Genomic DNA, 26,362 nt, shown 5'->3' with positions numbered 1-26,362 from the left:
TCATCCAAATGAAAATGATTTCCAAGAATTACGGCATGCGCCCTAAGTTTTAATTTAATTGAAATATACCTAAAACTAATTTAATTTATTTAATTTAAACGAAAAGAAAGATACATGAAATAACCAAAACAAAACTCTACTAAGTTTACTAAGTTTACTTAAATTAATTTTACCATCACCCAGAAGCAACATCCCCAAAAACCACTAAAAAAAATAAAATTTGTCTATATTTTGAAAAATAAATTTTCTGCTGCCCTTACTAAAATTTCTAATATTATTCACCCCTTTCAAGTTATTCGGTAGGACATTATAGAATTTAGGAACCAAATAATCCAATTTTTTTTTAATGCTTGGCACTTTCAGGTGTTTGTTCACTCTATTCCTGGTCCCATGAGTGTGACTAACATAAGTTTTGAAGTTATTTGATTTATGGATATAAATACATGTAGACAAAACGTATATCGAGCGCAGATTGAAYACCTCCTCAGAATAGAGCTGCTGAGTTGGGAATCTTTTTTGCTTYCTATATATAACTCTTAAAATAAAGTTCTGTACTACATTAAGTTGMATTAATGAWTTTTTATATAGACCTCCCCAGACAATGACYCCGTACCGTAGCAAAGATTCAACCAATGACCGATAGATTAGAATCAACAGTTTTTTGTTCAAAAGGTTCCTTAAAATGTAGAAACGATATATTAGTTTGCGAATATTATCTGTTAACTTCAGGATGTGTTGGTCCCATTTCAAGTGCCTGTCAATGATAAAACCCAAATACTTGGTGAATTGAGCCTCTTTGATGTCGTTTGACTCAAGTGTAATTTGGTTAAAAGCAGGAAGATTGGCAGTTGTGATGGAAAATGCAATGTAATTTGTTTTTTGCATATTTAGACTTAATTTAAAAGAATGCAGCCAGTGTTTAAGTAATTCCAGTCCTAGTTCTGCTGCCCTTCTTGTATCTTCCCAAGAACATCCATAAAACACCGCTACTGTATCATTTGCATATGAAATTAATGAACCATTCTGTATGTCAATATTAGTAAGAGTCTTAATGTAGGATATGAAGAGTATAGGACCAATTACTGTACCCTGAGGTATTCCAATTTTTATATAACAAGGTTCACTAAATTCATTATTTATTTTTAGAACTTACTCTCTGTCCCTTAGGCAACTCTCAAAAAGGTGCAACACTGGACCCCTAATACCATACAAGCTTAAAACCTCTAACAAGCGGTCATGCGGCACGGTGTCAAAAGCCCTGGCCAGGTCGAAGAACACTGCCAAACACTTTGGTTTGGAATTGGTTTAAACCTTTCAAAAATTTAGGATATTTTTCCATGTAGTTTAACTTGTGCGTCTAACAGAACAAGTTGTGCAATTATTCCAGGATATTTCTTGCCAGAAGAGGAAAACTTTGTTTATGGAGACAAAAACCAATCAAATCCCTGTTTTACTTTGATGGTTTTTTCGGGATTTTTCGACATTCAATTTATTTGAGGGCGATTTGGCAATTGTGGCCTTCTTATTGTTCGAAGAACTGTGGGGAGTTTCGTAAGCAAATTAAATGGTTTTGACATCAAAAGCTTAAATATGCATTTTTCAATTGGACAAGTTTGGTTTCGATGATATTTCCTTTAAGCTTCTCCCGTATTTTAATGTTTTTAAAGGAATTTTATTTTGGCTCCAGCTCGGTTTTCCCATAAAGACAGAAGGAAGTTAATTGGTATATACACGGTGATATTTTGAAAGAGAGCCAGTTATTTTTTGGTTTCTTCAACAAGTATTTAACAGCTAAAAGAAAGAAACCGAGTGTTCGTGTTAGATTTCCCAATCTTAATAAACCTACGTACAATTGATATGGGAAACCTTCTTGGGAAACATACCAGGGACGCTAAAAATTCTGATGGGCTGAATCTTTTTTTAGGGAACTTTGAGGAAATGCAGGAACTTTTTCCTGAAACTGCATGGTATTTGACAGAAAAACTTTGTCTAGAACGGTTTTGAAAAAGTCAATAGTTTTGGAATAATTTTCGAACTTGGCTTGAAACCTATTGACTTTTTCAAAAAGTCTCAAGAGAAACTTTTTGAACTAAACACCTTGTAGTTTCAGTAAAAGCACCCGCGCAGGCCTTAAAGTTGCCCTATAAAAAGATTCGGCATGTCAAAGTTCCTGAACTTCTGGAGAAGAAAGTTCAGTTTTACTTGAAGAAGCTACCAGTTAACACCTTGGAACCAGAAGGAATTTTGAATTTCTCCAACTTGAACTAATAGATCAGAAACCGGTACCGGAGCTCTTACTCAAAAAGATGTACTTGTACCACGTTCTTAGGCTAAAAAAGTTATTAAATAAATAAGAAAAAACCCTGAGATTGAATGACACCACTCAGGTAAGGTGAGTCAAGTGTCTTTTAGTAGCAGCATGTTAATGAGTGCAAACGTTCTAGGCAAGATCAATTTGGTTTAATTAACATTATGTTCTTACGCTATTGGTAAACACCACACGTTAATGATTACTATTTCCTGGAATGTGATTAATAACAAGTATTTAAACAATAAATCGTTCTAAAAGAAGTTATCGCTTGTTTGCGGTTTGTCTGAATTAATTGACCGTGTTGTCACCACGAGAAAGAGAAAACATTATTATTTTACATAACAAATTTGATATCACTTGAGTAGTTCGCCTCCGCCAAACACAGCATCCGAACAAGTGAGTTTTAACACAGCTTTTTCTTATGCTGATTCTTGGCTTTAAATGACGCTCTTTTGAGTTACAGGCCTTCCTTTGTATGAGATTTTTAAAAATTTCCTCTGCAAATCGGATTGCGATAAAACTGTAGCAAAAGTCCAAGCAAACAGCTAAGGAAACTTTACGTTAAATTAACAGTGCGCGTCTAAAAATGCCCTGACTGGTCGTTTTTCGCTCGATAGGAATTACGAAAGTTCCCAATCAGCTTTAAACAATTAAAATTGACTTCTAGACGTGCACAAGCAACGCGATACCCGAGAAGAAATAACGATGTGGAAGTTTATTGCAGTGGCGGTCGCAATTTTCGTTGTCCAGATCGCTGGACAGCAAAGAAGTTACAACCAGAGCCAGTCTTCTGGTCGAAATGGATCTTCAGTTGGAGTGTGCATTTTGGAAGTTCCGTGAGTACTTTTTCGCCTTGGAGCGTTCCTTTGTTAGTAAGTAAGTAGGTATTTTGAGTGTGCCGTTGCAGTATTTCAGTTAAAATTATTTGAAGACTGGACGGGATAATATAAGTAATATAACCCTCCTAAAAGTTGAATTAAAAAAAAATCCTAAAAACCACCAAAGTAGCAGATGTGCTTGGTTGTATTCTGCCGCTATAAAGAAAGTTTTCCTCTATCAAAATAGCTAAAAAGAACTCTACTTCTAAAGAACTAGAAGAATTTATCTGGTTTTTCTGTCCGCAGAATTTGAAAGTTGACCCATAAAACAAGTTTAAACTCATGGAAAAATATTTCGTCTAGTTGAGGTTTGAAAATTCCTAAAGGACACCAAAATAGGAGATGGACTTGGTTGTCTTCTGTCTCTATAAATAAAGTCCTCCTCTATTAAATGAGCCGAAAAGAAATCTTCCAACTGGTCTAGTTGTTCTGTCAGAAGCATCTGATCATTGACCCATCAGACAAGTTTGAATTGATGGAATATGTCGCGTGTAGTTGAGGTGTGAAAAATTCCTAAAGGACACCAAAATAGGAGATGGACTTGGTTGTCTTCTGCCTTTATAAATAAAGTCCTCCTCTAGTAAAGGAGCCGAAAAGAAATCTTCCAACTGGTTTAGTTGTCCTGTCAGAAGCATCTGAAGATTGACCCATTAGACAAGTTTGAACTGATGGAAGATGTCGCGTGTAGTTGAGGTTTGAAAAATTCCTAAAGGACACCAAAATAGGAGATGCACTTGGTTGTCTTCTGCCTTTATAAATAAAATCCTCCTCTAGTTAAGAAGCCGAAAATAAATCTTCCAACTGGTCTAGTTGTTCTGTCAGAAGCATCTGAAGATTGGCCCATGAAACGAGTAAACTGATGGAAAAATGTCCCGTGTAGTTGAGTTTTGAGAAATTTCTAAAAAAACACCAAATAAGAAGACGGTTTTGATTGTTTTCTGCTTCCATAACTGGCTCATAAAACCTACATTGGAGTTAATAGACTCGAAACAGGTCCTGGGGGTGCCTGAGATGTTTACCTACTTACACCCGAGAAAGTTGATCGCTCTGATGATGCCAGTAGATTCGGTTTCGTCTTAAAATCCCTTGTAAGTTAATTCCCCTGTCACTAACAAATTCGGTTCTTGGAACGACAAATGGCGCACAATGTAAATGTAGTCCATACCATATTGAAGCTGATTCTGTTAAGTGCTTTGTTTTCCATTACAATTTTTAATCAATTTGGACCCCTTGTTTTAGAACGATCGACATTATAGCTCCTGAAGATCGACGCGGTGAGCTTCCCCGAGGAAATGGGGTGAGTTTCTGGATAAACTGAAAAAAACCATCTAATTTTGTTATATGATTGGCTGATTTTATTATGTTTTTCTGCTTGTCTAGTCTCGGGCTGATTTGACTAGGATCGAAATCTGCTGTTCTGGATATGAAAGAGTGCCACATACTTTCCTGCATTGTCGGCCTATTTGCGATAACGGCTGCGAAAACGGAAATTGTACTGCCCCCAATGTTTGTAACTGTAATCGAGGATATATTAAGGTTTGTACATGTAATATTTTAGCAAATGTAATCAGAAATTGCTCAATTTGGTCAACTTTTGAGTCTCGGCAAGTGATCGATCGATTTAATTCCTACTGATTGCAAGGTGGCCTCACTTCGGGAGAATTAAAATCGAAATTTATAGACTAGTTTCTGTTTAAAACCTGTACGTACTAGTGTAAGAGCAAAACTTTTGATTAATCTGTATAAATAAGTATTAGTTTCTCAAACTCTCAGTCTATGGAAAAAAAGTTTTAAAAGTTTGCTTCAGAATGCAAGGAAAACTTATAAGCAATTTGCGAATTTGCACAAAACATCAACACATATGCCTTGTGCTTGCCATGAACTTTTTCTAGGAAACATTCAGTATGCAATAAAAAATAATTCCAGAGTCGGTTCCGTACAATCTTTTTGCTTCATTTTAAAGATAAACCTGATAAACGTGCTTCTATTGGGCTCTATATTCCATAAGTTAAGAACTTGCCCTTCTTCGAAAAAAAAATCGTTCTGTAGTTACTAATTGCCTAACGAGAAGAGAGCCAACACAGCATCAATATTTATAGAAAAACAGAGCTTGCGTCCAAATTCCTGCTGTATCGAATGTACATTTCATATATGTACCAATGAAAAGGTCACAGAAAGTTTCTAACTCGGCATCTTTCAGATCCACTTTATAGACGAGTTAGTTTCTCACTGTAGATTCAGCAGTTCCAAGCAATCTACATATAAAACTACATTTTCGCCTAAATCTTTCTGGGAACACAAAATTTGAGTCAAAATTCCTACTGTTTTCAAAGTGTTTTTTAGATTTTAATGAGAAATAATTAAAAGTTGCCTCAAGGTAGGCGACCTGATCATGTCCTACTCTGCCAAAGACAGTTCTTAACACTTTTGTCGCCTGAAATGGACAATAAACCCCCTAAATGTGCTTCTAGAGCCAAATATTCCACTAGCTAAGATTTGGTTTCTTTCAAAAAATTGCGCTGTTTTTAAACTATAACTTAGGAGCAGGAAGCCGAAATTTTTCATCGATCTATAATCAGACTCGACATTTTTGGGTAAATCTAAGCTAGATATTTTTATTGCGCAATTGCGAGAACACGTTAATTTTTAGACCAGCAGTAACAAAATCGCATAAATTAGCATTTGCAGTGAATTGATTCTTTTTTTTTGTATTTTCAAATATCTACAAGGCTCAACTTTCAACAACAAAGTGTCACGATGTTACTCGCTCTTAATCAGAAGTTATTAATTTTGATTGAAGAGCTTACAGTTACGTGAAAACAAAAATTTTTAGACTAACATTTGGACAAGGCGCAAAATCAGCATGATTCAAATGAACTTCTAAGGGCTTCTTTTGCCCAAAGTGTCGGTTATTGGCTATGAAAATTTCAAGTCGCGAGATGCTCTTAGTTAGAAGCTACAATTTTTTGTTGGAATGTTTTCACTTGTTGAAAACATAAATTTTTAGCACAAAATTATTCAGGAAAAAATGTTGGGGATTTTGCCAAACAAGCGTCTTTTATATAAATTGAAAGCTTCTACTTGCTACTCACTCTAGGCTAAAAGGAAAAAAATTTTATTGAAAAGTTTGGAGTTGCGTGAAAACGTCTTTGGGATCAACATTTGCAAAGGGCCCAAACATCAGCATCTCATGCGATTGGAATAAAATTTCGAAGGTTTTTAGACTGAAGCGTTTTTTATAGACTGTGGAAGTTTCAAGTTGTTACTCGCTGCAAATTGGAAGTTACGAATTTTATTGAAGAGCTTGCCGTTGCTTAAAAAAGTTCAATTTTTGGATCAACATTTACGAGTGGCATAAAACTCCACGTCTGGCGCGATTTAAGTGAACTTGTGAGGATGTTTAGATAAACGGGTCTTATATAGACTGTGCAAGTTTCAAGTTGTTAGTCGCTTTAAATTAGAAGTGAACCTTTTTCATTGACGATCCTGTATTTGCGTGAAAACTTTCATTTTTAGGGCACCTTTTCTAAAAGGGGCATGAATCAGAATCTGGTACGATTTGAAGGAAATTTTCAGAGTTTTTAGGCTGGAGTGTCTTTTATAGACTGTAAAAGTTTCAAGTTGCTACTCGCTGCAAATTAGAAGTTACGATTTTTTCTTGAATCTTTTTTATTGGTGTTGTACTTGCGAGAATACGTTAATTTTAGGACCAGCAGTAGCAAAATCGCATAAATTAGCATTTGGAGCGAATGGATCAATTTTTTTTTGTACTTTCAGATACAAGGCTCAACTTTAAAATGTGAAAGTGTCACGATGCTACTCGCTCTTAATCACAAGTTATTAATTTTAATTGAAGAGCTTACAGTTACGTGAAAACTAAAATTTTTAGATTTTTAGACATTTGGACGAGGCGCAAAATCAGCATGATTCAAATGAACTTCTAAGGGCTTTTTGTCCAAAGTGTCGGTTATTGGCTATGACAATTTCAAGTCGCGAGATGCTCTTAGTTAGAAGCTACAATTTGTTGTTGGAATGTTTTCACTTGTTGAAAACATAAATTTTTAGCACAAAATTATTCAGAAAAAAATGTTGAGGATTTTGCCAAACAAGCGTCTTTTATATAAATTGAAAGCTTCTACTTGCTACTCACTCTAGGCTAAAAGTGAAACATTTTTATTGAAAAGTTTGGAGTTGCGTGAAAACGTTTTTGGGATCAACATTTGCAAAGGGCCCAAACATCAGCATCTCATGCGATTGGAATAAAATTTTGAGGGTTTTTAGACTGAAGCATTTTGTATAGACTGTGAAAGTTTCAAGTTGTTACTCGCTGCAAATTGGAAGTTACGAATTTTATTGAAGAGCTTGCCGTTGCTTAAAAAAGTTCAATTTTTGGATCAACATTTACGAGTGGCATAAAACTCCACGTCTGGCGCGATTTAAGCGAACTTGTGAGGATGTTTAGATAAACGTGTCTTATATAAACTGTGCAAGTTTCAAGTTGTTAGTCGCTTTAAATTGGAAGTGAACCTTTTTCATTGGCGACTCTGTATCTGCGTGAAAACTTTCATCTTTAAGGTACACTTGATCAAAAGCGCATGAATCAGCATCTGATTCGATTTGAATAAAATTTTGAGTGTCTTTAGGCTAAAGTCTCTTTTATAGACTGTCAAAGTTTAAGATTGCTACTCGCTGCAGTGTAGAAGTTAGGACTTTTTATTGAAGAGCCTGCCGTTGCTTGAACAAATTTAATTTTTGGATCAACATTTACGTATCGCGTAAAACTCCACATCTGGCGCGATTTGAGTGAACTTCTGAGGATGTCTAGATGCGAGTGTCTTATATCAAATGTGAATGTTTCATGTTGCTACTTCGCTTTCAATTAGAAGTTAAAAAATTTTATTAAAAATCATCTTTCGCGTAAAAACTTTCATTTTTAAATCACATTTTCTAAAAAGCGCATGAACCAGCATCTGACACGATTTGAATAGAATTTTGAGGCTTTTTCGACTGGAGTATCTTATATAGACTGTAAAAGTTTCAAGTTGCTACTCACTGCAGATTAGAAAGTACGAATTTTTCTTGAAGAGCGTGCAGTTGCTTGAAAACGTTAAATTTTTCGAACGCATATACGAAGGGTGAAAACATCCCGAGCTCACGCGATTTAAATGAACTTCTGAAGATTTGTAGATGCAACTGTCTCACATGAGACTGTTAAAGCTTCAAGTTGCTACTCGCTGTAAATTAGGAGTTAACATTTTTTATTAAATATCCTGTATTTGCACAGAAAATTTTCATTTTTAGGGCACATTTTCCAAAAGAGGCATGAATCAGCATCTAGTACGATTTGAAGGCAATTTTGAAAGTTTTTAGGCTGTAGTGTCTTTTATAGACTGTAAAAGTTTCAAGTTGCTACTCACTGCAAATTAGAAGTTACGAATTTTTCTTGAAGATCCTGCAGTTGCTTGAAAACGTTAAAATTTTTTGAACGCATATACGAAGGACGAAAACATCCCGATAGCACGCGACTTAAAATGCACTTCTGAAGATTTGTAGGTGCAAGTGTTTTGTCTAAACCGTGAAAGTTGTTACTCGTTCTAAATTAGAAATGAAATGATCGCTTTAAAACAAACTTTACTAAAGGCGCATAAATCAGCATCTGATGCAATAAAATGCAATTTTAATAAAATTTTGCCTGTTTTTCAAGTGAAGTGTCTCTCATAAACTGTGAAAGTTGATGTTGCTAACCATCCTGTATTTTGCTTTCGAGTGATCTGCACAAGAAGAAATCATTTTCAGAGAAATCTGTATGAAAAACAGGACTTAAGTGAAATTTCCTACTGTTTTCAATGTGAATTTAGAAATTACTGCAAAGTGAATGCTCTGGCCGTGTTTCACTTCGCCAGAGACAATTCTTGGCACCTTTGTGGTCTTAAATGAGACAAAAACCTCATAAACTTGCTTGAAGGAATCCACCAATATTTAAGACCTTTGCTATTTTGGAGTCCTCTCAAGATTAATTTCATACATAGCCACATGTTAAAAATTCCAACTGTTTTCAGTGTGAATTTCTTACTAGATCCACACGAAATCCCGACTTCATCTAAAAAATACCATTTTTAGAGCACAGATCACCAGAACAAATGCATCCCAACCTGCCCATTGGGCTGCTTGAACGGAGTCTGCACCCATCGAGGAACCTGCGACTGCAACTTCGGTCACACTCACAGCTCCAACGGAAAATACTGCGTTCCTGTTTGTACAGGGGGTTGTGGAACCGGTGGCCGCTGCACTGGCCCTGAAATCTGCACTTGCAGCCCCGGGTGAGTTTGCAATTTCCACTCTTATCACGCATATTTTGACCGGAAAATTCAAGGTTTGAAGTGAACAAGGACACCAACAAATGCGCGTACCACTGCGAGGGCGGCTGTGGCTATGGAACCTGCATTGGCCCGAATCAGTGTTCCTGCAAGCCTGGATATGTGCTGAAAGCGAGCAGCTGCGAGCCGGATTGTCCGCGAGGCTGCAGAAGCGGCGTTTGTTCAGCCCCCAATACTTGCACGTGTAAAGACGGATGGACTCTGGATAGAAGTGGAACCGTGTGCGAACCCCACTGTTCCCGAACCTGCCTGAATGGGGACTGCGTTGGCCCGGAAACTTGCGCCTGCAAAAAGGGCTACACTCCCAGTCCAGGGTCCGAAGGACGCAAATGCGTGGCCTTTTGTGAAGGTAATTTCTGGATCTGGTGTGGAACACCCCCCTAACTTGTTTGTGGTTAGATGGATGCGAGAACGGCGTCTGTTCAGCCCCGAACTTTTGCATCTGCAATCCGGGATTCATGAAGGAGTCGAAGGGCAGCAACAGGTGCATAAGGAGAGTGAGGCGCTCCGCCCTCACGGATTTGCATCTGGAGCTGATTCCAGAAGAGGTGCTTGAGGGGCATTAGACAACCTTTTTTCGTATCGTTTGTTCGGGCTTAAGAAATTACAAAATGCATACCGGCAGGTAAAAAATATACAATAAGTATAAAACTAGCGATATTTACACAGTAAACACACCCAGAGATCTAGAAGGAAACTTTGGCACCGAAATGTTTTTTTTCTTGAAGACACTCTAGTGTTTTTCAGTCCTCCTTACAGCTCGAAGCCCAGTAAAGCTCCAAACAGCACCAACAGGAAAACACTGGAAACTGCACGCGCCCTGCTGACTGGGGAACTCTCCATTGCAACCACCTCCTCTTTCGTGGAGGATTGAGGCAGTTTCTCCGGCAGCTGAGTAACTTGTATTTGCTGATCGGCCACCGATAGCACCATTGGAAGATCAGCTGCAAAGTAGCAATGAAATGGTTGTTTTTGGGGAATCGGAGGGTTTGAGTACTCACATATGCACCTTCGGCTTTTATAAGGACTATGTCCGGCTATACACGAGCAATTCTTGTGGATGCAGGCGATTTTGCTTTGGCAATCGGCGCCGCAGTAACATTGATGGTCGTGGTCACATGTATCGTGTAAATCTGCAATTATTGGGTAATGAGAACTGGAGGAGCTGTAGAAGGAGGAAAACGCACGGAAGCCCATCCAGAGCTGGCAATGAGTGTTTGCTTTTTATTCGAGTTGTTTATAGAGTGATTCAGGTTTAATCTTGATAACTAGAGGAGTCAATAGAACAGCTTAAAATAGGCCTGGGTAACTCAGTGAATTTTTAGGAGTTGGCGCAGTGCTACACAAATGGTTTGATGCGCCAACCCAACGCACCGACGCAGTAACTCAGTTCCGTTGCTGTGAAAATGTTGATGACTTTCTTTACTTGATTTTAGGTTTATTTTAAGGACTATTTATTACTAAACATTTTTTTAATTTCATCAAAATTTCAGAATTTTTCAGTTATAGGCAAGTTACTCTTTCTTCTAAATGCTCACTTTTCTAAAGCTTCACTTAAAACTGCTGACAATCTTAAGGTTTTTTCCCCTAAAAATTCTGAAATAAATTTCGAATTTGGAACAAAAATCAAATAATTTTCTATCAAAAAACAATCAGAATAAGCGAAAGTTTAGAACAGATTATTTGGAAATCTCGGCAGCTTCATACCTCTGAAGGTTGCAGAGTTTGTTAAAAAACATGGATTTTTAGTTTTGACTGATTTTTTTTCTTTACTTTACTTTACGGCACAAAAACCAAATAGTTTTATTCAGTTTTTTACCGAAAATAATTAGGATTATCTTGGAAAAACGACCAGAGAGCAAAAGTTTTCCAAAAACTATTTGGAAAGTTCACCGACATCGCTCTGAAAATTGTTAAAGTTCCTTTAAATTTTCATGTCATTCCAGTCTTAACAAAGTTTCTATTAAGCAATTCTTTCTACGCAAAACTCGCAAACGTTTTACTGTAAAATACTGACAAACTGAATCTTTTTTGCAAAAAAATTAAGAGATCGATTTTACCAGAAAACTCATCGACTTTCTTTGGACTCAGTTCGGTTGCTGGAAAAAAATAGATGACCTTTTTTAGTTGTTTGAACAAAGTAGTAAAACGATACTCAGAAAAAATGTTGATCTAGATGTTTTAGATGTGAAAATTCGAGTATCGGGTCTAGTAAAGCTTGAATAAATGATTTATAACTCATTATCCGATAAATTATAACTCGTTAACTCAGAGAGCGGCAACAACTCAATAGCGCAACTCAACACAGTGTTATCCAGGCCTAGCTTAGAATAATGTCCCCCGACCAAAATAGTCCACAGGATTCAGATCGGGCCAGCGCGGGGGCCAAGTCGCTGGTCCTTCGTCACCAACCCTTTTAAAATAGACTTTTGGCAATATTCTGCAATGCGACTTTCTACACTCAATGCGACTTTCTCTAACTTACGCCATCCAGATCAAACCTGAATCTCCCTGTGTATTCTTCACTCACCCCTATTCTTCACGCATTGCCCTAAATGCAGATGATGGAATGCCTTGCAAGCGCATTGGTTCTTCTTTGTGCAGATGCTTCTAATGCCCATTTTCTTGTGGCATTCGTGCTTCTTGGTGCACGCCACTCGTGGTTGGGCCACTGAAGAAGCGAATGTTATTCGAAATTAAAAACTCGTAAAATAACTGTTTAAAGACAGTACAATATGAAATTTTCCCGAAAACGGCCGTTAAACTGCCATAAAACAGCGAGGTTTAAATGAGGCACAATTTATGGCCTAGTTGGCTAAGCATGATGTTTTCTTGTTGCGAGAAAGCGGTTGAAATTCGATAAACTGTCCCCAGTTGAATTGGAGTTGAAATAGAGCAGAAGCGCTTGTTTGTAATTTATGTCTTCACGCTTTCAGGCAGCTAAAACAACACGAATTTCGGTTTAAGGGGTGTGAAAATCAGTCAATTTCTCTTGCCAGAAGGTGCGTGCATGTTTGTTTACACGATTTTTTAAACTTAGAATTCGAAGAACGAAACTGTAAAAAGCAACATTTTAACTCATAAATTATGAAAATGACCCACAAGAACCTAGTCCAGTTGGAACACCCACGTCGTCTCTGATAATTATAAAGCAATTGAGATAATTATTGTTTCCACACGCTATTCGAATCAATCTAGCAACTGTCTGGCTCTTCTAAGTGTCAATCGGTGCTCAATAATCATTGAGCTTCGGTCAGTTTCATCTACATTCGATTTTTTATGGTATTTAAAACCCAGTGTGTTGCATTTTTTTAATTAACAATTTGCATACTGCAAAATTAAATAAAAAAACGGCAATAAAATGCATAAACAGAATTTTCCATCGAGTTCAGATTTAGAATGAAATTTCACTAATTATATCTCACGAATCCAGATTTAGCTTTCAGTGTTGTCGACAGTAGAATTCTCTTATTAGTCGTGTTGGAAATTTGTCAGCCAATCTGTTTCGTCTTCCGCATAATCCGAAAATAAATGGCAAGTCGAGGAAACATTTTTCTTGCTGACTTAAGAAACACTATTTTTATAATGAATTAGTGTTTTTATACTCTACAGCCTCGAAGGCTTCCGCATACATGACATTAAGTTGTTTTTTTTACCCAATTTCTGGCCACTGATTCCAAGAAATAGTGAATAAAGCCACTACTAAAGGATACAGTTAATGTGGGCTTAGTAAAACAATGCTTTGGGTTTTGCATTGCATAGAGGTAGTTTTAAAGGACCAGAAAGTTTCCATATTCAAACTTATTTGAAAAGAGTTTTACGAAATTTTGGAAACAGTTCGGCAGATTCTTCAGTTTTTCGCAGTTTTTCGCAGCACGAAAACGTCTCAGAAGAACCCGCGGTGTAGTTTTTAACAGTCCTTTCAGATTATATCTATTGAAATGGCCCAGTTATGAGGCTAAGAATTTTACCAAATTGTTGTTACCAAGAGAGGACATTTTTTTGCCTAACTAAAAGATTGTCTTAAGGAGTTTCCAACTGTACTTTAGTACTGTACTTAGGAGGCAAAAACTCTACCAAAATGCTGCCGAATGTCTCAAGAGAAAGCATTTTTCTTTTGTCTAAAACTTCAAGAACGACGGCCACATGGACAAACTTTAAATAGCCGAGTGGAAAACTGTGCAAAGAGGTTTTGAACAGTTTTTTGAGTTTATATTTTTCTTCGAAATTGACCAATTTAAGAGGTACATAAGTTTACCAAAATGCTGCCAAATTCCTCAAGAGGGGACAATGTTCTTTTGCCTGTAACCACAGAAAACCATCTTTTGGTGTTTCCATTTATGTTAGGAAATAACTAAGTTACCAGGCACATAAGTTTATCTAAGCGCTGCTCAGTGCCTCAAAAAAGAATATTTCTTGCTTTGCCCGTTACTTCAATAGCGTCAGACAAGTTGAAAAATGGTAGAGGTCTTTTTTAAGGAGTTTTCTTCTGTAATTGAAGTTTTTTTGATTTGGAATTGGTCAAGTTAGAGGGAAGAAAAGTGTGTGTCTCAAAAGAGAACAGTTTTCTTTTACTCGTAAGTTCAACAGCGAGAGCACGATTAAAAACATTTAAGGAAAAAGTTAAAGATTGTTTTAAGTAGTTTCCAACTTCTTTTAGAGTTTATATTTATTTTTGGAATTATTCACGTTCGTTAGGAAACAGAGAAGTTTTTCAGAGTGCTGTTGGGCTCAGAGTAACTAAGGAGATATTTTTTTTATTTTGTTTTGCCCGTTACTTCAATAGCGCCAGACAAGTTGAAAAATGGTCGATATTTAAAATAGACACTTTTTTAAGGAGTTTCATTCTGTAATTTAAGTTTCATTTTTTATTTGGAATTGGTCAAGTTAGAAGGAAGAGAAGTGCGTGTCTCAAAAGAGAACAGTTTTCTTTTGCTTGTAACTTCAACAGTGAGATCACGATTAAACATATTTAAGGGAAATGTTAAAGAGTGTTTTAAGTAGTTTCCAACTTCTTTTAGAGTTGCGATTTATTTTTGAGGACCATTTTCTTTTACGTGGTGTCATTTTACGTCTCGTCACTTCAAGAGGAAAAGCCAGATTTAAAAACGGCCAAGAGCAAATTTAAGGATTTTTCATCCGTCTTTTGAGTTACGGTTTATCTTTGGAAATCTTAGGAGCCACATAAGTTGATGAAAGTGCTCAAGAGTGGACAGTTTTCTTTTGCTCGTAACTTCAACAGCGATGATCACATTGGAAAACTAATAAGAGCAAAATGAACGACTGCTCAAAGGACTTTTTAACTAAACTTTGCGTATCAAATAATTTGTGGAAATTGCGACGTTACGAGGCCTAGAAAATTTTCAAAGTTTCAATAGAATACAGTTATTATTAAGCTTGCGCCATAATAATATTAATAATAAATGAAAACCAAAGTTATACTCACAAGATATGCACGAATCAAACCAAACAGCAAACTGTTCCTGACATGCACAAACACCGTTTTTGCAAACCGTATCCATAGTGCCGCAATCGTCGTCCGTTTCGCAAGGCCCATGAAGGGCTGAGCCTTAAATTGAAAAAATCACATCAAATAAAACCTGATGAAAACAGCCTTTATCCACCTACCTGCAGATCCAATGATGCAAATGCTCAATACGGTAAACGCCACTGGGATGATCATCTTTCAGCCCGGTCTTATCGCAGCAGATTCAGGATTTTTCAAAAAACAATTCTCTGCTTTATCGTCGGATTTTTGTGGTAAACAATGCCGGGCATGGTCTACAATAATATCGATTAATAGTTCAATCACTTATTTATAGGAAGTAAATGACTAATCGTTGTTAGTTGGCGCCTTGAAATAATCGCGCTTGATTCATTTTTATTTGGCAATGTAAACTAGAACAGTTACTATCACCAGTTGAGTTCCAAAACTGCCCATTGGGGTGAAAAATCCTTGTAGGATGTTGGAAATATTAGGAGATTAAAAAGTTCAACTAGAGCCTACTTTTTCAGTGAAGTGGCAGCCTCTTAATAAACAAATGCATAAAGTATCGCAATATTGCTCAAAAGTAAGCCAACAAACGATTGTCCTTATCAAATAGACTTCAATTAGCCTCAATCAACACTTTTTGCGTGTTCGACTCTAATTGCTCATTATTCATCAGTCCTTTGAGAAAAGCGAGTGTTTTTCCTGTCCAACTTTGATGCATATAAGAATCCCATTACGATTTTTGGTAAATAGATAAACAAACGTAATAGAGCGTTCGGTTTTTATTTATGTTAGAGCGCAATTTGGTTTAAATACGTTCCGGCGCCTGAACAGTAAAAACATTTTACAGAAGACGATTAAATATGCGTGAGAATGATCATAATCATGTGTTGAATGTTTTAATGGCCAGCTGAAAAAACAGTGGATCAACTACTGTTTCCTAACGCACATTTCTGGGTTACTTATTCAATTTATTTCGTACACATGGGGTCAAGGATTCGATTCTCCTTAGTAGCTTTTTGAGGGCAATTTTTGGATCTTATCCAATTGTAATGAGAGCGGAAGAAAATCAAAATTTATGGGTACTTAAGTGCTTTTCAGACTCTGAGGAAATGGATCATTGGTTGCGTTTTTCAAGTGCATATTTTTACGTTAAGTTAACGGATTAAATGAAGCAAATCATCACTTTTAGGATGAAATATTTTATTGTTTATAATTATTTTAACACAATAAATAATATATTTTTTAATTTAACAGAATATTCTTCATTTTATTCCGCCCAATACTTACACTTTGATGCTGAGAGCACGCTTGCCAAAAAAAAACTTCTACTATCTGTATGTCATCAAAACCTCAAAATTTTCCCGGAATCGATGAAAATATTTAAATATTTGCCAAAGTATTATGAACGATGAAATTTTTAATGTTTTTATATGGAAAAATTTGAGAAACTGAAGGAAAATGGAAGAAATTGAAAAAAAATTGAGAAAGAATATTAAACTTTATAAAAGTTCTGTGTAGGTAACGACGATTTTCTAAAAGCCAAAGAAGTTTACTTTAACTCTTTTTTTTTAGTTATTTCTGAGTGCGCCATGTGGCTCAAAATAACGTTTTCTTTTGCTCTAGATTTAATATCTTTGATCAGACTGTCCAAAAGAGTTTTAAACAGTTTTTCGAGTTCCTGTTTATCTTTGAAAATGGCCAAGTTAGGAGGCAAAGAAGTTTACCAAAGTGTCGACGTGTGTCTCTAGGAGTTTCCCTTTGCTCGTAACTTTAACACCAAAAAGCAAATTGAAAAACTTTTCAGACAGAAGTGAAACAGTTTTCAACGACATTTTGGCTCATATTTATATTGGAAAATAGTCTAGTTAGGACGCAATGAAGTTTACCAGAATGCTTTCGAATTTCTTTTAGTTTTATTTTGCCGATAGCTTTAACAGAAAAGATCAGATTATAAAACTTTTCAGAGTAAAGTGAAAGAACTCTCCAAATGAGGTTTCAGCAGTATTTTTTATTCATATTTATCTTAGAAAATGGTCCAGTTAGGAGGCAATGAAGTTTACCAGAGTGCTTCCGAGTGTCTTAAAAGAGGATAGTTTTACTTTGCCCGTAGTTTTAACAGAAAAGATCAGATTGAAAAACTTTTCAGAGCAAAGTGAAAGGACTCTCCAAAGGAGTTTTCAGCAGTATTTTTGCTTCATATTTATCTTAGAAAATGGTCCAGTTACGAGGCAATGAAGTTTACCAGAGTGCTTCCGAGTGTCTTAAAAGAGGATAGTTTTATTTTGCCCGTAGCTTTAACAGAAAAGATCAGATTGAAAAACTTGAAAAATAGCAAAATAAAATACGGTTCAAAGGAGTTTGCACAACTTTCGGAGTTCGTATTTATTTTTGGAAATGGCCAAGTTAGGAGGCACAGAAATTTACCAAAATATCGACGGATGTTTTAACAGAGCAGTTTTATTTTGCCTGTAGTTGAAACAGCAACAATCAGATTGAAAAAGTTTTCAATGCAAAGTGGAAGACTGCCCAAAGAAGTTTTAACAGTGTTTTTTGGATCTTATTTATCTTAGTAAATGTCCAGTTAGGAGGAAATTAAATTTAGCAGAGTGCTTCCGAGTGTCTTAAGAGAGGACAGTTTTGTTTTGCCCATAAGTTTACTATAGAAATGGTAAGAGTGAAAAACTTTTATGAGCAAAATGAAAGACTGTCGAAGTAAGTTCTCAAGAATTTTTTTAGTTCTTTTTTATCTTTGAAAATGGCCAAGTTAGGACGCAAAGAACTTTAGAACAGTGTCAACGGATGTCTTAAGTGAGTACAGTTTTGGTTGCCTGCAGTTTAAACAGCAACAATCATATTGAAAAGGTTTTCACTTCAAAGTGAAAGACTCTTCAAAACAGTTTTGTGGTTTTTGTTTATCTTGAAAAAATATCAAGTTAGAGGGCAAAAAAGTTTACCAAAGTGCTTCCGAGTGCCTTAAGATAGGACAATTTTGTTTAGCCCGTAGCTTTAACAGGAACACTCAGATTAAGAAACTGCCAAGGGCAAAGAGAAAGACTTTTCAAAGAACCCTTGAACAGTTTTTGAAGATTTTCTTTATCTTTCAAAATGGTCAAGTTAGGCGACAAATGAGTCGAGTGTCGCAAGTATCAGGAGAGAACAGTCTCCTTTTACCTGTAACTTCAACCACAATAGAATAATTTATTAAAATAATAGTTTATTAAAATAGTTCTCGCCAACTTTTTTTCAATATGTTTGTTGAATATTACAATCTTCATTTCTTCTTCGTCCAGGTCAACAACTGTTCGCATAATTTTTTAAACAATTTCTGCAAGTGTTTGATTTTTTGCCGTTGTTCCTTTTGGTGGTAATTCCTTCCACATCTAATTATCCACATAAGCTCTATTTCTGTTTTAAAGTTCCCTTTGAAGCCTAGTGATGATCATTTTGAGCCACTAATTGAGTCAATTAATGGGAAAAATTTCCGCATTTGAAACCCGGCAAATGTGGCGATTTGTTACAATTAAGAGCCGGCACTAATAATGCTTTTACGTGAAAAAATGGGCTCGGTTTACGAAGGTCTTTGACTTTTGAACGCGAAAATAGAGAGAAACACAAATAAACATTGACGCGATAACCTCTGGCCGATGTTATGTAAGCTTAAAAAAATATTTATTGCCAAATTCGCGTCCACATCAATCAGCGGATGATAAAAATTAACTTTTTTTTATGATGTGCTGAGAAAGTTTTGCAGAAAATAAACTAGTACAAAAACGACACCAAACATAAGTATATAAATAATCAGAATATGAGGCAAACAACATGCGTGTGACTGTGTGATTTACCATGTCCTGTTCCTGTAATTGAATTTAAGGCTCTTACGTCTTCGGGAATGACGAATGGCACTAGACGAAATTGTTTATAATTTAAATAAATTATTCGGAGCAAGGAAAAACTACATGCCCGCTACAGATGTTAATAGTAATGTAGATTACCGTTTTTATCTTATTCATAGGCCTCACAGGAGCAAAACTGTACACCTACTGTTACAATAATTATTAATGGCTTTATTTAAATTCGATATTAATTTATCTGGGCCTGTCTGGAAAAATGTTCCTGTACACACATTAATGAATTATTTATGAAACCGGCAGCCGTAGCTTGGAAATTGAAAGGGGCCAAAATAAGCTTGTAAATTTATTTAAAATTTTAAAACAGTCAGGGGCCAACCAGTTGCAAATTCACCACTCCCACGCTAGTCACGCTTCATTCATCGCCTCAAAACAGTTTTTTCGGAATCAATTTTGTCTGTTCTTTTATTTGACTCATTCAATTTTGATCGTTTCTTCGTAATGTTCTGCCTTTTGAGCCCAGCGTTTTCACAATTTTTGCGCGTTTCAATTTCCGCGTCTTTATTACCATTTATGCTGCAAATGCTTGTGGTTTTTCACTTTCGACAAAATCACCATTCTGTAATCGATTATACTCGCAACGTGCTAATTCCGCTGTAGAAAATGAAGGCAATATTTACAGCAAATACAGCTTATTAAGCTGCAATTTTCTTAGCACTAAAGTTGCTGAAACTGTTGAATTTTTCGAGCGTTAAGGGCGTCTTTAAAAAAGTGTTTTCCCAACGTTTTGCAAGCACGAGTGGCTTGCATCTTCAGAGGAGGTGAACTCTGTAGTTGTTGAAGCGAACTGTTCTCTACAATTTACATTTTTAATTATTTCGCAGTTTTTATTGATTTTTATCAAAGTTAGGCACAATTTTTGGATTGTCACATAGTGTGTGACCTGGTAACACTGTGTTACCCTCAGTGTGCCTCACGGCGATAATTCTTGAAATCAGAACTTTTAAGGGATATTTTTAATTAGTTGAAATTTTGTTGGTTTCCGTCATCGTACGGAAATTGAGCAAAAGTTTCAGTTTTAAGTGATTTATTAGCGTTTTTTTGCCTAGTCAATGTTTTTAGCAACACCAAAATAATTTGGTTAATAATTTTAGTTTGCATTGCGTTGTGCATTAATAACTGCAGCTGAATAAAATGCAGACAAAATAAATTGCTCTAGATTTAAAATTAAATTAGTGAAAGATCGGCGCTGGGAGCGATTTTTGTTTAGTTGTTGTTGACTTTCGTTAAGTTGGAACGTGAAATTTGCCGTTGGAAATATTGTAATGCAAACATGCACTTTCTACAAAAATGTCATCAATAAACAAACTGAAATCGAACTGGTAAATAACGCATGAATCATCGGAAGGGCGGACAATTAAATTATTAAATAATCAGGTTTATTCTTCAGTTCAGTGTATTTTTTTTTCTCGAAAAACTGTATGAATGTTTAGTTTGGTACCGACAGTGGACGAAATGAGTCGATAATCGCATTCTTAAATGGGAAATATAGAGTCATTCTGGTCCTTATGGGAAATGCGGTAGTTTCTGCACTTGAGATTAGTGGGTAGAAAATGGAGGATGGAGCGCCAGCTCACAGAAAACTGGTAAAAATGATCTCTAATCTATAAGTCTTTTAGCTTGAACTGAGCTTAGTTTTGCTACAAGCAACTGAATTTTTATGGAATCTTTATATTTTTCTCTCTCTGCCTTACTGATTTCAAATAAGTTCAGCTTTGGATAGATTTGTGGTGGCAATACGCAGCTTTCGGAAAGCTTAGCATTATTTTGCCCCTGGTTGCCATTTACATGTAGAACTTGAAGTCCCATTTCATCAACTGACTCGTAGTGTGGGTTTAAAATCCATTGAGCTATTAGTTCTTTGGTAGTTGATTTCTAAACTTTGCTTGCCCGATTAGAAAAGTGCGCCACTGGGAGCTGATGCTTTGGCATATAAATGAGGAATTTCTTTAATTGATTTTTAGCTCATTTTGTAAGAAATTTCAACCAAAGGACCGGAAAATGGACATCTCAATAGCGAAACAATTGGTTTCTAGAATAAAAAAATCAACATCTGAACAAAAGTTCAGAAATTTTCTTTTATTCTTTAACTCTTGTGGATACGAACAATATTTATATCTTCATTATTTATCACTATATTATTTCGTCCCAAAATTCCTGGAAAAATCACAAAATATTATTTGAGTTAAAGCATTTTTGAACTGAGAGGTTCGCTTGAATTAAAATTGTGTCAATAAATCGCAATGTTCTTAGGTACCAAATCGGCAATTTTCCATGTAGAGGTATCTAGTTGAGTGACTTCAGTTAAGTCAAAAAGCATTTATACGTTACTTATAAAATTAAATTGCAATTTCAATCTAAGGGTCTCTAAAGCTGCAAATAATTCATGATTTAATTATGAAAAATCGTTGGAAAGTATCACTGTTGCCCTCAAAGTGCAAATATTGTTAAATGAAAGGACTATTCGGTCGGTCTGAAGCCGCTTTATTCCGCTTAAAATTTGAGAATTTCATTTATAAAGCGGCAAATTTAGCCCAACATGACTGAAAAAATGTGATTTGAGTAAAGGCATTAAACCATCGCAAGCAGAATTTCGCTTGTGATAAAATCATGTTGGCCAATTAATTTGCCAATAATCTATCTAGTGAAAAGAACGCTTATTGCATTGCTGGACAGAGCAAATTATTTTCTAAAAGTGTGTGAAATTTTAATGAAATCTCGCTTTCTGACGATTTTTTGAAAAATTAATGACCTCCAATTGCATGGGTTTCTTGCTAACAAGATTTCCCGAATTCGTTTTGAATAATTAATATCTCAAAAACCTCTCTAGGCACAAAAATGATTGTTGCGCCACTGAAAAAAGGGCACTTTCTTTTAGAGATGCAAAAAATGTGAAATCGCTCGAATTTTTTCCTGATTTTTGGAGAAACTTTACGCAAACGGCTGCGACTGTCGTTTAATAATGGCGCCCTTGAAACGTTCTTTAAACAATTTATTATTCGAAAACTGTCTCGACCAGAAAGATGCCTGCTACACGACTGAAAAGATGACATTTTGGGCTATAAAATCTGAACATTCCAGGTAGATTTGCATTTTTGCTGATTTTTTGCGAATTTCTAAATCAAAGACTATGGCAAACCGCTTTCAAGAATAATAGCAATATAAACCATATACAGTTGCTGCACCGAGAAAACCACATCTGAAGATGTAAGCCGCTCGTGCTGGCGCAACGTCACAAATAACCGTCTCCTCGGTGTCTTCAAAGTACAAAAAACTCGCCAGTTTCAAGCATTGCCCGTGAAACCCTAATTTTTCCCCGAAAGTTCCAGTTAATTGAAGCATTAAAGAGTGCGAAAACAGAATGCTAATTTCGCACGCGTTGTATACGGTCCGAACTTGAACTTGGCAAATCGATTCATGACCCCTTTAATTTGGCAAAGACACACATTCAAAAATACTGGAAAAACGCGATGACTTCCAGACTATATAAGAGAACATACATAACTGGGTTTTGTAATTTTTGCGGCTATTTAGGCAAATTTTCCATTAGAATCGTGCATTAGAATACAGTATGAATTGCCTAATTTAGGCTATTAGAATAAAGTTTAATTTTCACATTTTGGACTGTCCATATTAAACTAAAACTAAAAATCAGCTCTAATTCAAGTTTCTGTACTACTTTTTGCCCAAAACGGAAATATATTTTCCACTCGAAAATAATGCAATTCAAAGTTTTCATTTTTGTCATTTTCAGGCTATTTCGAGGATTGAACACATCGACAATTTAATAAAAAAATATAACACGAGCAACTTTGCTGCAAGCGCTTTTTATAAGGCTCTTGAATGAAAGCATCACATAAGAACAATAAAGACGCGAATAAATTTGTATAAATAAAATACAAAAATATAACTTCACTAGAAATTTTCAGCTTCCGCAAAGGCTTATGATGAATTGGTTTTCTTTATATACAAAATAATAAAACAGTAAATGTATGAAAATAAAATACTACCAATATTGTAAATATTTTGAAGATATATTTAAAATCAATTGACAGTTTAACAACTAATGTTAGCTAAAAAAGTATTTTAATTTTCAACTTAAATAATTTTTAAATTAGCATTTGCGATATTACATTTTCTTAATATAAAGGGCGGTTCAGAGCTGGATATTTGGGCTGTAGCAGGGTTGTGCAAAAAAATAACACGAAACGTTAAAAGTTAAATAAACACTCGCTTTTTATTTGATTTAGTTAAATTTCATGAATGACTCCCAAATTAGCGACTAAAGTAGTGGTAATATAGAGGATGTTCCAATAGAAATTGCACATTTTCTCGAGAATAAATCTGACGAATCCGGATAAATTTATTTATTAAGTATTTAAAATAATTTGCTAAACTTGCACAAATTAGAAAAAAACAGAGTGATTGAATTTAGACTCAGTGAAGAATTAAAACTCGATTTTAATCGAAAATAAAAAAAAATTGAAATTTGTTATAATCCCTAAAGTTTTATGAATGCCAACATTTTTTCTTAATATAATTTTGATAAAAAAACATTTTAAAATGGAATTTAACTGGAAAACTCACCGGCAAACAGTTCCAAACTATATAAAAAAAACTATGGGGCACGCTGATTGGTCGGAACGCTGGAACCACTTGACTAATGAAAATGAGCGCGATCTTCTCCAGAGCGAGCGCAAAATGCGACTGTACAGACTTATGTCATTCGCTTCACTAAGCAGACCGCGTCTAATTTTTATTCATCATTTCTAGTATTGGGGAGTCTGCAAGTCCGATTCCGACATCAGATTTTGAGAAATTTCTTCGGATTGCTTCGGAAGCAAGCGCTCAAATAATTATAAATCAAATCAATCAAAGTTCACCAGCTAAAAGCAAAGAAAGTTTATTTTAATTACGGTTTTTTTACAGTATATTTTTAGTTTTCACCTTCGTATTTCAGCTCGTTTAAGGCAGCGGGTTTCATTATCAATTAATGAAAAGCTTGATTAATTTTACTCTTTTACTCACTCATATGTTGATTCGCTTTTATAGAGTTTTAAAAGCGTTGGTTAAAAACTGATTAGCAAATTGCTCTCACACTAGTAAAACTAGGAAAACTCAAAGTTGAAGTCTGTGGATGTTTACTGGCCAAATTCCCAAATTTTTACATTTTGTTTTGTGGTCTACAACTTATTGAATACCGACCGCGCCTGCAGACAGACTTTTTTCTTTTACATTGCATTTGTTAGCTTTATGACCGGAATACCAAAAAGAATCGTCGAATTCAAGTTTTGATTTGCTCGACTGATCAAAACCAGGCATGTTTAAAACATTTGTTGTCTCCTGCCCGCTGCCGAATGAATGAAATATTCAAAATCGAATTTGAGATTTTTATTGGAAGATTCTTGTTTTTTGCCTCTCAGCGGCAATTTTTCCGTTTTACTGCCACTTCCGTTCCAAGCCAATTTTTCACTTCCTGTTTGCTTCTACTGGCTGAAAGCTGCTTAATATTTCGGACATATTTTCATCTAATGTTCAAATGCAAATTTCCGCGCTTAAACCAGTGGGATTAATCAATTGTACTCATGGGAAATGCCTTTTGCATTTTAAAATCCCACATCCGCCATTATTTCTATTCCTCACTTTAAGTGCTCGGACAGGAGAAATAAAATATATCCTTTGCCGATTGTTTATGGCATGAATACTAATTTTCAACGGCTGGCACAAGAGATGATGATTCACTTATCTCTGTAGGATGTTCAGAAACACCAAGAACCTATCCTTAAGGTTTTATTTTAGTTTTCAGGCAGTTTAATTAACAAGTCGTCGAGCAAAATATTTTTCCTGACGTTTGGCAAACTCCTCAGAAATTTCCCACTCGAAAGCTTACAATGAGCAGTGAGAAAAACACGGTTTTTCGAAGATGACCCGAAAACAGTGTTTTTTCAGTGTCCAGCGGAAGATTTTGCGCGAAACAACGTTGAGGAAACAAATTGAGTATTTGACAATATTTTTGTGGCGCTCAGAGCATAACTTTTTAACAAATGTTGGTCAGCTCAGGTTTTTTTCTCAGTTCCCCTTATTTTAAAAGAAATTAAAAAATTAAAAAATTTACAGATTTTAAATAATTTAGAGTTGAGTTAACAATTTTTTATGGCGCTCAGAGGGTGACTTTTTTACGAATGTTGGTCAGCTCAGGCTGCTTTTTAGGGTTTGCGCTTTATTTAAAAATAAAAACCTCTAAACTGCTGTCTAATTAATGGAAGCATGAAATCTTGCAAACTTTCAGTATTTCCCTACATATTCTTGGCAAAAATAGCCAAAGGAACATTCTATAGAAAACAATGCTGAAAATATTGCCTCTTTTTTAATTCACTAGAGATTCGAAATTTCCGGCAAGACCTAGTAGAGCAAAGGACAATTTGAGGAAAATGGAAACGTCGCAAAAGGAGCCACTTTTTAATGCAAGTAAAAAGATTTGCAATTTTTCCGTTGTTCCAAATTTAATTTTCCAAAATTTTGCTTCTATCTCTTTATAGGCTGGACATTTTGCATCCATCTGTATAGAAGAAAAACGGCCATTGAAACTCTCTATCGAAAAGTTCTTAATTATTTTTAATGATATTTAGCTAGTCTTAACTGTTTAAGAGCTAGTCTTAACTGTTTAAATCCTTAAAGCTCGAGTGCGACTTAAAAACGAAAATTGTTGTATTTTTTTTAGTCAGGATATTCTGAACAAGCGCCTTAGAAAAATAAAGTTTTTGGCACACTTAATGAAATAGTTTCTTATGATTATTTTAATATTATCAACCACTGCCGAGATGTCCAAGCTTAACCTTCTTCTTCATAAGAAAATATCAAAATGTTGCTTCCATCTTTTTAGAGGTTAACAACTTCCGAAAGGAACAAGTCTGAGGGACGTTTTCTTAAAGCAAATATTGATCAAAGCATTGTCAACGGATAAGCCGCTTGAAAGCTTTCTTGCATTTTCCCTTCTACCTCTTTACAGGTTAGGAATATCCGATGAAACCTAACATGAAAAGTTTCTAATGATTATGTAGCGAGTCTTAACTGTTTGAGAGATAAAGTTCCTTAAAGCTCGAATGCAACTTAAAAACCAAAATTGTTCTACTTTTTTAAAGGTTAGGACATTCTGAACAAGCGCCTTTGAAAAAAAAAAGCTTTTGGCACGTTTAATGAAAACGCTATTCGTGATTATTTAAATAGATATTATCAACCGTTATCGGGATATCCAAGCTTAACATTCTTCTTCACAAGAAAATATCAAAATGTTGCTTTCATCTTTTTAGAGGTTAACAACTTCCGAAAGGAAAAAGTCTGAGAGGCGTTTCCTTAAAGTAGATATTAATTAAAGCATTGTCAACAGGTAAGCC

The 26,362-nt window shown here is 35.5% G+C and overlaps 2 protein-coding genes across 4 annotated transcripts; one reads left to right on the top strand and one right to left on the bottom strand.

Annotated features, from left to right (window-relative positions):
* The first annotated feature begins 2,602 nt into the window (after positions 1–2,602).
* On the top strand, positions 2,603–10,277 carry LOC109535013 (von Willebrand factor D and EGF domain-containing protein). Of its 2 annotated transcripts, none has more exons than XM_019900824.2 (7): positions 2,603–2,707; positions 2,979–3,147; positions 4,429–4,486; positions 4,570–4,725; positions 9,310–9,509; positions 9,563–9,915; positions 9,966–10,277. In XM_019900824.2, exons 2-7 carry the CDS (start codon positions 3,017–3,019, stop codon positions 10,130–10,132), a joined length of 1,065 nt encoding a protein of 354 aa, XP_019756383.2. In that variant the 5' UTR covers positions 2,603–2,707; positions 2,979–3,016; the 3' UTR covers positions 10,133–10,277. The 2 variants fall into 2 exon arrangements, with proteins under 2 accessions (XP_019756383.2, XP_019756382.2); XM_019900823.2 differs by having other exon boundaries at positions 2,615–2,707; positions 2,929–3,147.
* Positions 10,187–23,704, bottom strand: LOC109535015. Of its 2 annotated transcripts, none has more exons than XM_019900825.2 (6): positions 23,556–23,704; positions 15,195–15,347; positions 15,013–15,135; positions 12,097–12,237; positions 10,568–10,699; positions 10,187–10,510 (listed from the first exon to the last, which is right to left on the bottom strand). In XM_019900825.2, exons 2-6 carry the CDS (start codon positions 15,247–15,249, stop codon positions 10,320–10,322), a joined length of 642 nt encoding a protein of 213 aa, XP_019756384.1. In that variant the 5' UTR covers positions 15,250–15,347; positions 23,556–23,704; the 3' UTR covers positions 10,187–10,319. The 2 variants fall into 2 exon arrangements, with proteins under 2 accessions (XP_019756384.1, XP_019756385.1); XM_019900826.2 differs by lacking the exon at positions 23,556–23,704 and adding an exon at positions 15,574–15,595.
* Between the last annotated feature and the right edge of the window lie 2,658 nt (positions 23,705–26,362).

This window comes from Dendroctonus ponderosae, unplaced genomic scaffold, assembly GCF_020466585.1.
Source record: "Dendroctonus ponderosae isolate FM_Combo_2020 unplaced genomic scaffold, Dpon_F_20191213v2 Dpon_F_20191213_1, whole genome shotgun sequence".
In the NCBI taxonomy this organism is placed as follows: domain Eukaryota; kingdom Metazoa; phylum Arthropoda; class Insecta; order Coleoptera; family Curculionidae; genus Dendroctonus; species Dendroctonus ponderosae.
Note: the sequence above shows the minus strand (reverse complement) of the source record. Positions and strands in the feature narration are given on the sequence as shown.

Coding starts and splice junctions, on each gene's coding strand:
- LOC109535013 (XM_019900824.2), top strand. CDS start 3,017: ATGTGGAAGTTTATTGCAGTGGCGGTCGCAATTTTCGTTGTCCAGATC. Junction 4,487..4,569: donor AGCTTCCCCGAGGAAATGGG/GTGAGTTTCTGG, acceptor CTGCTTGTCTAG/TCTCGGGCTGATTTGACTAG. Junction 9,916..9,965: donor ATGCGTGGCCTTTTGTGAAG/GTAATTTCTGGA, acceptor GTTTGTGGTTAG/ATGGATGCGAGAACGGCGTC.
- LOC109535015 (XM_019900825.2), bottom strand. CDS start 15,249: ATGATCATCCCAGTGGCGTTTACCGTATTGAGCATTTGCATCATTGGA. Junction 10,700..12,096: donor GCAATGCGTGAAGAATAGGG/GTGAGTGAAGAA, acceptor CAATAATTGCAG/ATTTACACGATACATGTGAC. Junction 10,511..10,567: donor TAAAAGCCGAAGGTGCATAT/GTGAGTACTCAA, acceptor GCTACTTTGCAG/CTGATCTTCCAATGGTGCTA.